This window comes from Cuculus canorus, chromosome 1 (assembly GCF_017976375.1).
Source record: "Cuculus canorus isolate bCucCan1 chromosome 1, bCucCan1.pri, whole genome shotgun sequence".
In the NCBI taxonomy this organism is placed as follows: domain Eukaryota; kingdom Metazoa; phylum Chordata; class Aves; order Cuculiformes; family Cuculidae; genus Cuculus; species Cuculus canorus.
In genome coordinates, this window is record NC_071401.1 from 165,596,166 (window position 1) to 165,609,966 (window position 13,801).

A 13,801-nucleotide genomic window follows, 5' to 3' on the forward strand; every position below is an offset into this window, starting at 1 on the left:
CATGCACCCACGCATTTACCTGTTTTTATGCCGGGTTTTTAATAAATTCCGTCCAAAAGGAGCCATGATCCAAGAGGCAGAAGCATAACATCAGCGATCCCCAAACAATTCGAGGGTGTTACCTTCTCCCCTATTTTTTTTCCCTGAGCGCCTTCCAGTTTGTTAATAGTCACCGAGCGTAGCGATGAGCTGGAAAAGTTGTGCAATTTACTGCTAACTTTGAACTCCGGCTTGTTGCTGCTCCTGCTGCTGCACCTTTGGAGTCCTGCCCAGCTGCAAACTTGAAGGAGGCGTTTAGGAGCAGGAAAGAGAAAGGAGGGAGGGGGAAACACGCACTTGCTCTTGTGATGTGAAGTTATGCACAAAACTTGCTAACTTTCAGCCTCGTCACCCTCAGGGCACCAGCGAGCAAGTGGGGGGAAAAAAAAGGGGTTTTGAGCCGGTGGGGAATTCTGTAAAAACACTCCACAAAAGGACTGAAAACTTCCCCGGAAGGCTCCAGCCACTCCAGGTCAAGTCGTTCAGCTGAACGCCAGCGTTAATGAAGGGCAAGCAGCAGTTGCCACACCAGTTTTCGATACATAATAATCTGACTTTTCAGTACCTCTTTACAAAGTATTGAACAAGTAAGAGGAAGATGAAGGGGAAAGTTGGACTGCTGCGGCCCCTCTGCCCTCTCTGGATTTTTAAGGTAACTGGCTATTTGCATGAAAGCCTTCCTAGACCAAAAGCACCTCCAAAAACCTCTTAAGCGTGGCCTAGCAGAGAACAAGTGAGGCTACAAAACAAAAGGTTCAGTTCGTACTGCAATGTTACAGAAACTTTTTTCTTATTATTTTAAGCTGGCTATGCCAGAAGGGAAATGAACGCACCCTACAGTTCCTGTTTGCTGAACCTCCTGGGAATGAGAGATTCGGAGTAATGCTTCAAAAGGGAAAAACTTTTTAAAGCTTCAGAAAAAAAAAACCCTCTACTTTTCCCCCTCCCCTCCAGTTCAGAGAAGAGCAAATGAAGGCTGAAGGTGGTGGTTGAAGGTCTTGGGGCCAGCGGGCAGGGAGGGGAGGCCCCCAGCACAGCCCTAGATCTCTGCTTTTTCTAGTTATCTTAGCAGGTCCATAGTAGATGTAAATAACTTTATTATTTATTATTATTATTATTATTATTATTTATCATGTGTTACAGGCCAAATTCTTTATGTGGCTGCCCAAATGTGCAGTGCAACAGGGAATTGTTTTGTTAACCAGGGGAGACTATTAAATAGGAGCTACCAGATTAAGGGCATACCTGAAAAATAGGCTTTTTCTTTTTCTAAAATTTCCCTTTCTTGCCTTAGTCAGGAAAGACACAGCAGCCCAAAGAAAATAAAGCAAAAGCCCATTCCATGGGTTACCTATTACTGGCAGCTCTGAGCATACCCCACATATTTTCAGTTCAGTCCCACAACTCTGAATTCTCTGAGCTGTAACTACAAAGAGAGGGATCAGAGACTCTTAAAAGGCTTGTGTAATCATAGAAATAACACCAAAATAGGGAAGCTGAAATGAAACAATTTTCAAATTTCTTATCCTGCTGCCAGGGGAGATTATAAGTAGTCTGATTTTGGCATTATGAACGTATTCTCAAACACTTTAAGTATATAGCAGTCTTTCGTATTGCTTTGAATGAGGTTACATAGGCTATAATGAGGGGATTTCCTCACATATAAAGGGCTGAGAAATTTTTTGGTCCCTAAAAGATGTTCAAGGCATATTTGGCATAAAATTCAAATCACTGTAGAATTTCCTAGAGAATAAGTACTATTCAAATAACTTCTTTATTGTTAGAAGTAAAATGAAATAGCTTTATCTACAAAATATTCACTTTTCATTATGAAAATAAATGGGAACTTGAAAACATTTGTAGCTGGTTTTATTACTTCTGAATAGTCATCTCACAATTTTATTCAAATATCAAAATACCATGTAAATTGTTCCTCTTCTACTAGCAAATGCAAAATAATTCTCAGCCAAAGATATTTAATGTGGGAACTGGCTCCCTCCATGCAAGTAAATCAGAATACTTCTTACATTTGTGTTGCTATGCAAAGAATTGTAGGAAAGAGTCCAGCATAATAAGCAGACATTTTCCCCACAGCTGAGAGAGGAGGCTTTCAGTCCATGCACTTTCACAATTAGGCTAACTAAAACCAGGAAGAAAGTAAGTGGGTGTGTGATAAAATCTTACAAAGTAATAAAGAAGAAAATCCTAAGAACAAGGAACATCGATTTTTACTGCAAACAAGACCAAAGGACATTTACTGTACCATAAAGAGGTGAATACATGCCGTTTCACTCGGTATTCAATTAATTTGTAGAACACAAAAGTATCTTAGGGGGCAAAAAGACTTACTGAATTTATACAAGCACATAGAGAAAAACATAAAACCGCCATAGATTTAACATAGCAACAGAAGGGACATGAATTTCTATTCCTCAGCACATAAACCAGTCTCTGAATACGGCAGAATTAGTAGCAAAATATTTGAGGGACAGCCTTATTTTGTAGGCAATGTTGACACAACAGTTCAGTTAACTCACCCTTAAACTTCCAAAGTGCCTCAAACTCTCTCTATCTGTATGTACATGTTCTTAGTTTTCTTTTAACTCCAGCTCTGATCTTCCAGGAATATTGGGCCAACATTCCAAAACCAGGGCCCTGGTGCTTCCCAGCATGCCACGTGGACATAAAAAGCAACCAGTGCTCAAGTCTTGAGTGTGATCATCTTCTAATCTTACCTCTTTCATGGAAAAGTCTAAAAGGTGAAGAGCTGGTAACATTTCTCTTTTTGCCCGTGAGCTGTTAAGCTCAGCCAAATTGTTCTCCTACACATCTTCCCCCTAGGAGAAGTAATGAATGAATGGTAGATAGTTCACTTTGCAGGACTTGTTTTTTTTGAAAACACTCTGTAAATACCTATGTCCTGAACTTGAGATCATCAGAAAGACGTGTGAACAATTCATTCTTCTATTTAAAGGAGAAGGAACAGGAATTATAAACACTAGAGTAACACACACCACCTGGGTAAGCTCACTGAACAATATATCTGGATGTAAATCTTGGGCGATTGATCAGAAAGCTTCAGGTTAATGAACTAAAATGTTTCATTTGCTACCTTCCAAAGCAGCTCACACTCAGCACTGTATACATTTGCAAAAAGTACTACAGCATAGCAGTGCTTTAAAACCCAACTTCAGCACAGCTTTAAAACCCAGCTTTAACTGTTTCAGTATATGGGTAAAGTTTCAAGTGAACTTCTTACATGCAACAAGGAGCAGGTGTGCCACTGCTCTCTTCTTACCTTTGTTCCCTCTCCTACCCACCACTTGGTTCCAGTGCCAATTTTACAGTTTCTGGGATTTAATCTGGTCACCTGGCAAACTGATGTAACTCACTTGAATTACAACCTAGCAACAAAAGTTCGTTCTATCTATTTGGGGCTGATTGGTGAGGTGAGTTGGCTAATCTTGGGATCAGACAAGATCAGTCAGACAGTGTGATTTCCAAAACTGGTGAAAGAGAGGAGTTGAACTACAAGTAGGTCTAAGAGAATGAAAGAGAGAAAGCAAAGTGAAAGCAGGACTCGGAAATGGGGGGGGAGCTAGAATTTCTCCTTTGGTTATGTGGTAGGGTAACTTGGCAACTCAATGAAATCTACCCTGAGTGGGCTTACATGGAATTATTTAACCCAATCTAATGGCTTGCTGTCCTTAACAGTGGCAAGGTTTCATTCCTCTCCCACCAACTACAGACTCCTGACCCTTTCCTTGTGCCAGGTCTGATTGTCAACGGGGTTTGTGCTCACACCAATCGACTTTTTAAATGGATGGAAACCTAACTTGACACAGAAAAGCAAATAAACAGCATTTTGTTGGGCTAACTAGTTAAATTGGTTTATTGAGGTATCAGACAATTGGCAGGACTGGCATGTGAGGAGAGAAACAGGACCATGTGGCCAAGAGTGTGGGCAGAGAGATGTGGGAGGAAGATATCCCGTCTGAGCAGACTAGAGCAGCTGGATTGGCTCAGCCACATTGTGCAATTACATTCTGGCTGCAGCAGTGACCGGCTCAATGAAGGCAGCCAAAGCCAATTTAGGAGCAAGATAAATTGCCCATTCTTTTCTCTAGATTACTGTGCACAGGCTGCTCCTTGTACCTTGGCTCCATCTGCTTAAACCATCATAAATATTTATGTCTGCTCTAAGTGCAGCCAGATATATGAAAAAAAGACACCAGAGTAAATGGTCCAATAGAGTCAGCGCTGGGATTATAACTGGTTAAAAAGCAGGAAAATGGGTAATTTGTCTTCACAGAGATTGTGGATTTGTGCTACTCAAATTACTTACTTGAGAAGACTTGCAAAAGGGACTCGAAGACTGGTAGCTGATGATAAACTAGCAGGTGAAGGTCATGTTGATGAGTGCAGAGTAATATACTGAGAGGAAAATCTAAACAAACCTTTAAATTAGCTGTCACATCTCAGAAAAATAATTTATTTGGGGCAGTTCATTCAAAACCTTAGGTCAATGTTCTATACTGGTAAAAAAGAAAACCAACCAACCAAAAAAAGGAGAGTTAACAATTAATAAGAAAGGAATACATGATGAAGTGGAGAAGATCATTATGCCACTGTAAGCTTTCATTTGGAGCTTAGACTTCAAATACCCCAGGTATCCCATCTGAAAATGGAGCAGGAGGGATAGCAGAAAAAAACTTCTAATGTACCGAATAGATTAATTAACATATCAGGAGAAATTAGGTGGAGAGATGAGGCTCTTGAATCTGAAGAACAGCAAATATCTCATTATTACAAGAGAGTCCTATAGTAATCTATATAATAGAGAAAATAAATAGGAAACAGTTATTTCTCACAGTGCAAGCACATGGGTCTGCTGAAAGAAATAATCACCAAAGTTAAAATAAACACACATAAAAATATTACATGCCAGTATAAGACAGAATTTCCTTATGACTGCAAAAGTCAGGAAAAACAAGTGTGATTGAGTTAAGAAAAAAGAGATTAGGCAAAACCATGGAGTATATGGCTGACAAGAGGTCTCAAAAAATCACTGGGTTCTTAGGTCTTTAACGCCTCAGTCCAGCTGCTTCCCAAATCTCTTCTTCTCGCTTCCTTCCCCTACAGCTCACTAACTACTGGCAAAGCCGCAAGCACAGTAAACCTCACAGGTTACTTTTGACTTCCAAATTAGGTCCAGGTGAAGCACCACTCCAGCTGCTGTGGCCTCTGCAGAAGACTTCCATGCAAGGATTTTCCTGTGCTTTAATACAGCAGTAAACAAAATAAGCAGCCTGTTCCCCTGTAAGCAGCTTTTTATTCAAAATCACAGAATCCAAGTACTCCTAAGCATATATCTCAAGGCAGGAAGTAACTCCCCAGATGTGGAGTCAAATTCTTTGCACATGACTGTCCCACTCAGCACATTCTTAATCCAGCCCCAAATCTTTTTCTGTCCATGCTTTCATTAGATACCGAGACAATATCCTGTCACTCATTTGACTGCAACACTGTTCTCCCTTGTGTATTCCCTCTCTTTCTGTAGCGATATAAATGTTTGTCAGCTAAGTACTTGAACAGTCTGCAATAAAGAAGCTGAAGTAAATTAAGTGAGCGCTGAGGTTTATGAAAGAACATCCTTCTGTCTATTGCAGGAACTATGAAAGATAAGCTTTCAGCTCTGAAAATCCTTAAATCCCTGATTACCTGATGCTAGGAGTAAAAAGGCTTTTTGCCTTGCTTTTATACTTTCCCCAACCACATGCTAGTGCCTACTACCAGAGGCAGGATGTAATGCCAGCAAGGTATTCGGTGTGATCTAGTAGAGCAGCTCATCTGTTAATGATTGGATGTAATGTGACAATTTTTCTCCTCTTTGTGTCTTTTCTCTAACTCCCTAGCAGATAGCAGATCCTTTTTTTTTTTTTCCAGTCTGTAATTTTGACAAAAATGTGTTAAGAGACATGAACTAAATTCTTAGCTCCTACAGATCTGCACAGTAATCATGGAAACAGCAGAGCTAAATGATCTATGTAATACTCTCCTTTACATTTTGCTTTTAATCCTCTTATGAAACACATCATATAATTACTTTTCATAACAGTTTTTGCAGCATGCTCCAACAGTATTTTCTTGTTATATCCTTTGGTGCGAGTGCCTGACTTAGTAGCAGCTCTGACTATCACAGCATCTAAATTAAAGTTTAGATGAACTGCTGTGCCCCAAGCTGCCATACCCGGGTCACCAATAATTGGTGTAGAGGATTCATTGCAAAAATATAAAACTGATCTGAACACCCCTCCAAGAGCCCTAGCTCATGCTGTATCCATCGTGACAGGCACATTGGAAACTCACCAAAGAAACTTGCTGTTAGTCTAAGGGTTTAGAAATTGAGGAGAAGGGGCACAAAGAAAATAATTTTCTGAATTTAAAAACGTGACAAAAATACTTCCTTGGTATAAATACAGATACACCAAGCTATGTGATATGGTTGACATGCTGGAGGGAAGGGTTGCCATCCAGAAGGACCTGGACAGACTGGAGAAGTGGGCCTTTGTGAATCTCATAAAGCTTAAGACCAAGTGCAAGGTCTTGCACCTGGGTCAGGGCAATCTCAAGCACAAATATAGGCTTGACAACGAATGGATTGAGATTGGCCTCAACGAGAAGGATTTGAGAGTGCTGGTGGATAAGAAGCTCAACACGAGCCAGCAATGTGCACCTGCAGCCCAGGAAGCCAACTGTATCCTCACCTGCATCAAAAGAAGTGTGACAGGAACATTGAGGGAGAAGATTCTGCCCCTCTACTCTGCTTTTGTCAGACCTTACCGGGAGTACCGCATTCAGTTCTGGAGTCCTCAGCACAGGAAGGACATGGATCTGCTGGAGTGAGTCTAGGGGAGAGCCATGAAGATGATCAGAGGGCTGGAGCACCTCCTGTATGAGGGCAGGCTGGGAGAGCTGGGGTTGCTCAGCCTAGAAAAGAGAAGGCTGAGGGGAGACCTTATAGCAGTCTTCTAGTACTTAAAAGGGGCCTAACAGGGAAGATGGGGAGGAACTCATTATTAGGAAGAGCAGTTAATAGGACCAAAGGTAACAGCTTTCAGCTGAAAGAAGGTAGGTTTAGATTAGATAACAGGAAGAATTGTTTTTCTGTGAGGATGGTAAAGCCCTGGAAAAGGTTGCACAGAGAGGTCGTGAATTCCCCATCCATGGAGGTGTTCAAGACCAGGTTGGATGAGACTTTGAGCACCTGATCTAGTGGAAGGTATTCCTGATCGTGGCAGGGAGGTTGGATTTAGATGATCTTCAAGGTCCCTTTGATCCAGTCTATGAAATATCTTTCATAAAGCTTTTCCTGTTATCTTTTTTCTTTTAAGGGACATACCAAATTTACATAATGTACTATAACCTACTTCCATGGTCTGAAAAATGCTGCTTATTTTTATGCTGCCTACATCTAAGGATGAGCAATGACAGTCCTTGCAGCACTAAATGAAAAAAAAAAAAGATGAGCACAGGACTTGTAGGTAAGCAATTGACAGTACTATTTTCAATTATTTGAAGACTTATGAACACAAAGAAAGCGAAGGAATACAGGTAGAATCTGTGCAAATATTCTCAGAACAGCCCATCTGACTTTAAACCTCCATTAATGATGACATGCTTTGCACTCCACTATGTGATTAATAAAGGGAATTTTAATTATATGCCTTTTGGCCCACAATGATAATGGCCCATTACTTTCATATTTCATGGTTTTCTGAGATTTACATTTAGTAAGGATTCTCCCAAGATCTTGGTTCACACAGCAGGAAAAAAATGCTTTCAAACTAAAAAAAGGGACAATAATGTTATTATCCCTCTGCTTCCTAATAAAATTTTAATCATGTGAGCACTAAGGAGGACAAGGACCATATATTCACCTGACAAGCTCTGAGGTAAGGAGTCTTTATGCCCTATATAGAGAGTTTACCTCTTTTTTTTGATGTTGTGTTCAAAACTGCTTCTTAACAGAATGATGCATTCTCACTGGAATTAAAGATGAACTGTTGACCTGCTCATGGCCAGGTTTGATTCCTCAAATACAAACATATACAGAGGTAATATTTTATTTTTCTTGTGGCTGTATTTCAACAGTCTCTTGCTCAACTCAGCTGGATCAATTGGCTCATTATTTAACCTTGGGTCATTACTTCATATTTCTTTTTTTTGTAATTTAAACAGATTTTACAGCATTTAGAAGAACTGACCTTTGTAGCTGAAAATGATTTTCAGGAAGAAACAAGTCTCTGAGTGTGCTCTTGCCTGCTGAATGAGAATATCTTTTAGAGACCAACATCTGAAACAAATGCCCCTTGGAGGTGTGCACTACTCCAGTCATTACAGAGGGAGTTTTCATGTTCTTCTTTAATGCCAGTCCCTGAAATCCTGTCAGTACCTGCACCCACTAAGCCTATCACTTTTCAACTTTACACAAAAATCCTTGATACTGTGCTCCTGATGTACACTTCCAGCGTGTCTGTTCTTGTCTTTCCGCACAGACAGAGGCATCTTCTCCAGATGTCAGCTCACATGTGGGCCAGACACACGTTACAATACAACCCCTTTATCCTTGCTAGGTTCCAGCCATGAATGGAAAATACTCAGACTCTACCTAAAAGGCAGAAGAACTCCATCCCCACCGTCTATTTTCGTGAAGCACAGAAAAAAAAATGTTTACATGCTTTATGCCCTCTCAACCCTATCTCCTCTCATCTAGAGGAACATGGAAAGTACCACAGACAATTCCACAGTGGCAGAAAGCTGCTGTTTCATAATCTTACACTGGCACACTGCCACTCCATGAATTGCTTTTGAAGGAAGTTAGGGCATCATGGTGAATAAGGAATCTTCTAATGCACAACATATGAAAACTCTATGCTGAAGCAGCTTCTAAATCTTTCTCTCACTCCATTTCTTATTAAAAAAAAAAATCACCAGAGTAGGAATCTGCATATGATGTAATACATGGAGACAATTAAATTCACATTTCTATGCGCATTTTTGAAGCTTTTGCATTGACACCAGTGGGAATTTTGTCTGATCAAGGCCTTCTTACAAAAATGAACAACTGCAAATGTGTTAGGAAAGAATGATCTCTAGGACAATGAATCACAAGTATTTTGTCTCCTTCAAGAGAACAAAAAAAAACCCACCCCAAACTCCTGAGACTAGTCGGCAGTTCATATGCAAAAGAATTTCTTATTTTCATCCTACCTGGAAAGCAGATTTATTTCACAGAACATTAACTTAAGAATAAACCTGGTGTTAACTTCAGAATAAAGCAATTCAAATAGGACCAATTTAAGACACAGAAATGAGAAAAAAAAACAAAACCAGACTGTATTGATCTTACTCTCCAGATGTGGCAGAATACTTTATATTGTATTTTCTAGCAGCTTTATCTGTTTTAAATATAATAATATGACAAAAACTATCTGAATCCTTCAGAAATCTAAGACACATTTGCTCTTTCATAGCTTTAGCAGTAGTTCCAATATGGAACTTAAGTCTCTAATGAAAGGTTTAGGAGGGTTTTACATGCCTAAATACTTCTGACAGAGATGCCAGAGATGGCATTCCAGACTAGCTAATATCAGGAAGATTTTTAAAGGGCAGAAAGCCATGTGGTATGCATGCTTGCATCTGACAGGCCAAAAAGAAGCAGCAGGATGAGACAGTTTACATAGCAGAGATAGGCATGTCAAGACATACATCTTCTCCTGAAGATGTTATCATGTATTGAACCAAGGTATATTCATTGCAATGGAGGAGACTTGCCTCATTGTAAATGACTGACCCAGGAAACTCTTCTGTGTCTCTTGTTCATGTATATATTTCTCCCATCTAATTCATTAATTATTATTACAGCAACAAAATTGACCAAGGCCCAGGCACCCACACTCCAGGGTATAAAATGAATGCACCCCACTTCTATCCTACTTCCTGAAGCAGTGTGAAGGAAATACTGTTATCTAATAAAAAGGTACAGAGGCTTTTGCCTTAGCATCACTTCAGTCCAAATCCACAAAGTAGTTTAGATAATTAATTCCCACTGATTTTAATACACTTTACTATTTAAGCCCAGCTCCCTAATGCTAGGAGATGCAGCATTAGGAGGAAGACGATCATTTTTTGACTGTGACTATGACTGACAGTGCAGGCCTGTGTGCTGGCTTGAAGGCATTGTTCAAAAAGAGATCTAGTTGGTTTGGTGCATAAATCTTTGACCAGGACTGGTATACAATCAGCTATGTATCCACGAAGGGTATGACTTGGCAAGAAACTGCTACCGTTGAAGTACATATGCACCAGCACAGGTACAGCACTGCAAATATGAATGACATCTACCAGCAGCATGGCCAGGGTTGCATGGCTGGAATTGTTGTTACACATGGCAGAGAAGTATCCTATTCTGTCCTTCATGGTGAAAATTACTGTCAGAAACATGAATTGAATATGCCCCTGGTATGAAGGCTGTAGGCTATGTTAGGATGGTGCTGGTGTCTGCACACTATAAGCATTTCAAAACACAACTGCAAGCTCCGTTCCACAAAAAGAAAGTGCACATGATCATCCAGCATAGGCTATCTGATGAAGCATTATATCTGAACTGTCTGTTATAAATAAATATGTAAATAATAGCCAACTCCTTACCTCAGGTGTTCCTGTTTCTGAGGAACTTTGGAGAGTAGTAAAATTTGTCAGTTTGTCCTGTGTTCTCTACTAAGGTCAGCAAGAGTTGAACATTGGAAAACCCACAATGTGGGTTAATCAAATGTGTCTGCCACTTTAATTGAGGCTTTGGTCTGTGATGCACATCTTTCTGTGGCTTTGGACTGTATGGAGTAGGAGCTACCTATAATTGCTGTAACTGCGTAAGCCTGCCACAGATAACATGCCACACCTGGCAAATTTTTGAACTCCTTCACACCTTCTAACACCCTGTAGCTCTATATGGATGCTATTTAACATTATTCTTTCTGCATTAAGACCTCAACTAGCTGTTCGCACAATGGAGTGACCTCGTCTGTGTAAACAAACCTTTTCCCTCTGGTGATGTACACTGAAAAAAGGGGCAGAGAGGTTCACTTCCAATGCTTTACTTTGCTTATAAAGATATGGCCTTATGGAGCGAGACCACTGCAGCTAAAGGTGTGCAAAGCTATCCTTTAGTTGTTAGCTCTAGCACTGATTATCAAGCTGTGTCACCAGTTACCACTGAATACAGCTGGAGCACTTGTTCATCCACGAGAGACTGGGGACAAAAGGAACAAAGAAGGAAGAAAATGAGTTTTTCTCTTTTCCCTAAATATTTATTCCTGATTTGCAAAAGTTTCAGTGTTACCTAAATTGACAGCGTGAAATATTACAGGGCACCACCAGGTAAATGATATGCTCTTCAAACCTAATCACAAACTTTGACTGTTAACATATTTTCAGTTGACGTCCAAAATTTCTGTAGGTATTTCACTAAAATAATGACTTGCAACCCAGGCTTTGCTGTTTAAATCAACAATTCATGTTCTTTGGTGTGGATACACGAAATTTACAGATACAGACAAGCTTAAGTTTTAGCATTTGAGTCATGCTACTCATCTTCTTAAAAGTAGGCATGTACGGAGGTGTTTGCAGGATTGGGGCTACATCACCAAGTGATTAGAAAACAGTTCCCTCTGGGTCTCAATTAAACATGGCTCCAGTAGCACAAATCAATGTACCAAGGAGGGGTGATTTGAAGCTGAGATCATGTCTACAGTGCAAGGCATGGCTGACATCACTGTGTTAATCTGGGGTGTGAGCACTCTGTGCTTGCTGAATCCTCTAGTGTACCTGCAGTTATAGCAGCACAACTGCTCTCTTGCCAGTCTAACATATTTCTGTTGGGAGGAAGCAGGAGGGAGAGAAAGAAGAGTGAGTAAACCAAGGCTTGATGCCAATATGACATGCGTGGTGATCGAAGATGTGTAATTACTCTCATGATACCTGTCCAGGAGGATGCACTGCTCTGGATGGCTTTGATAAGGGATAGTTTTGATAAGGGATAAAGGTAAAGATTGCAGCTCTTCTGCATTACCAGTGAAAACAACACTGGTATAGGCTGCCACAAATTACAAACATTTTTTTTTCCCCAGAGCAGTGTTTATTTATGAGCTGGATTCCAGTTTAGACATGGCTATAGTTAATTAATGTTTGTAAAGCACTGAAATTGAAAGGTGCTATGCAAATGTAAAATATTCTTCAGATGCAAAGCCTTATTTTATTTTTCAGAACGGCTGCTTTCAGTTATATTTGTGCTTATGTTATAAATGATTGGTTGCCTGTGTTTGCTGTTGTAACATGTATTCTTATTACCACTTTGTCTGTCTTTATTGGGATGTCTGCTTTTCAATCTCCAAGGAATTTCTTAAATGCTATGCATGCAAATTTCAGTTCACAGATGTGCAAATTACACAGATGCTTTCCATCCCTCATAGGTAAAAAGGCTGGAAGTTGCAGAAAGGGTGGATACTTGGAATGTACATGCTGGCAGAGTACTGAAACCACAGCTCTTTGAATTCATATGTTGCTTCTGAGGATTATTCCTAAATCAAAAACAATCAGATTTTACAATGGTTTTTAAATGGTCTACTCACAAATGGTCAAACCAAGCTCTTTGCATATAAAGAATAAATTTAAAACTAGTGTTTCTGGCTTGCTTAATGAAAATTTCTGAAGAAAATAATGGAAAATAATTGAATAAAGGAAACACCTCTATGAAATGGGACAGTGATTCTTAGCCTTTTCTTATGTTGTATTAGAACTGTGGAAGACTGTCCATGAATCTTGAGGCTCCCTTTCATTAAAAAAAAAAAAAAAAAAAAAGATTACTGGCTGTTAGAAAATCTCTTATGGTCTCCTGGCACAGAACCCATATCTGGCCAAGATGAAGGTCTCAGCATAATCTTACTGATTTACATTAATAATAACATGTTGCCTTTCTGCTGTGCACATAGGAAATATTGCTCAGTATTTCTTAATTCAAAATCTTTTCATGCCTGTGTGATTTCTAAATAACGAGTTAAAGTGACATTGCCTCTTGAGTACAAGGAAACAGCACGATTTTTTAAGAAATGTGTGGAGGTGGCAGAGAAGACAAAATACAATGATTTCAAGAGTTTCCCAGTGTGGAGTCCAATTCCTACTTATGTGACATAATTAAACCACTGTAATATAACAATGTATACTACATGTCTTTAGTTACCATGTTCCAGGAAAAACTGAAGAATAATTGCAGACAAAACATGAATACCATGAGAGAAAAAAAAAGCCACCTCTGAATTCAGATCAACTTCATTTTGCTCTTTCAGGAATTGTACACAATCATTGTCATCTGAACAGTCCAATTGTAATACTACTAAAGCAATAATTTTGCATCTTATAACTATTTCATCAGTTTAACACAGAATTTCAAAGCATGATCACTCTGATGAACAGTGGATTACATGAATATGCAATCATCAACAAAGTTGTATCAGGCTCTTCACCCATGTCCATTTTATATATTATCTCCTGAAACTGAAATTAAAATATTCATAGCTCACTAGACATAAATGAAAAATTAATTAACTTAGGAATTTGGGGAAAATATGTAATCAGAGAAATGAGAAAGACGCAGTCTGGCCCAGGAATGCATTTTTGAGAGGTGAAAGTAGGCAGGAGATGC

General features: G+C 39.5%; 1 protein-coding gene across 1 annotated transcript in view; it reads right to left on the bottom strand.

The window, feature by feature from the left end:
• Window positions 1–772, bottom strand: part of RASSF9 (Ras association domain family member 9) — a 29,715-nt gene extending 28,943 nt beyond the window's left edge. The window contains exon 1 of the mRNA XM_054053624.1: window positions 20–772. Coding sequence (XP_053909599.1) covers window positions 20–66 — 47 coding nt within the window. The 5' untranslated portion in view covers window positions 67–772. The remainder of the gene's footprint in view (window positions 1–19) is intronic.
• Window positions 773–13,801: the final 13,029 nt, after the last annotated feature.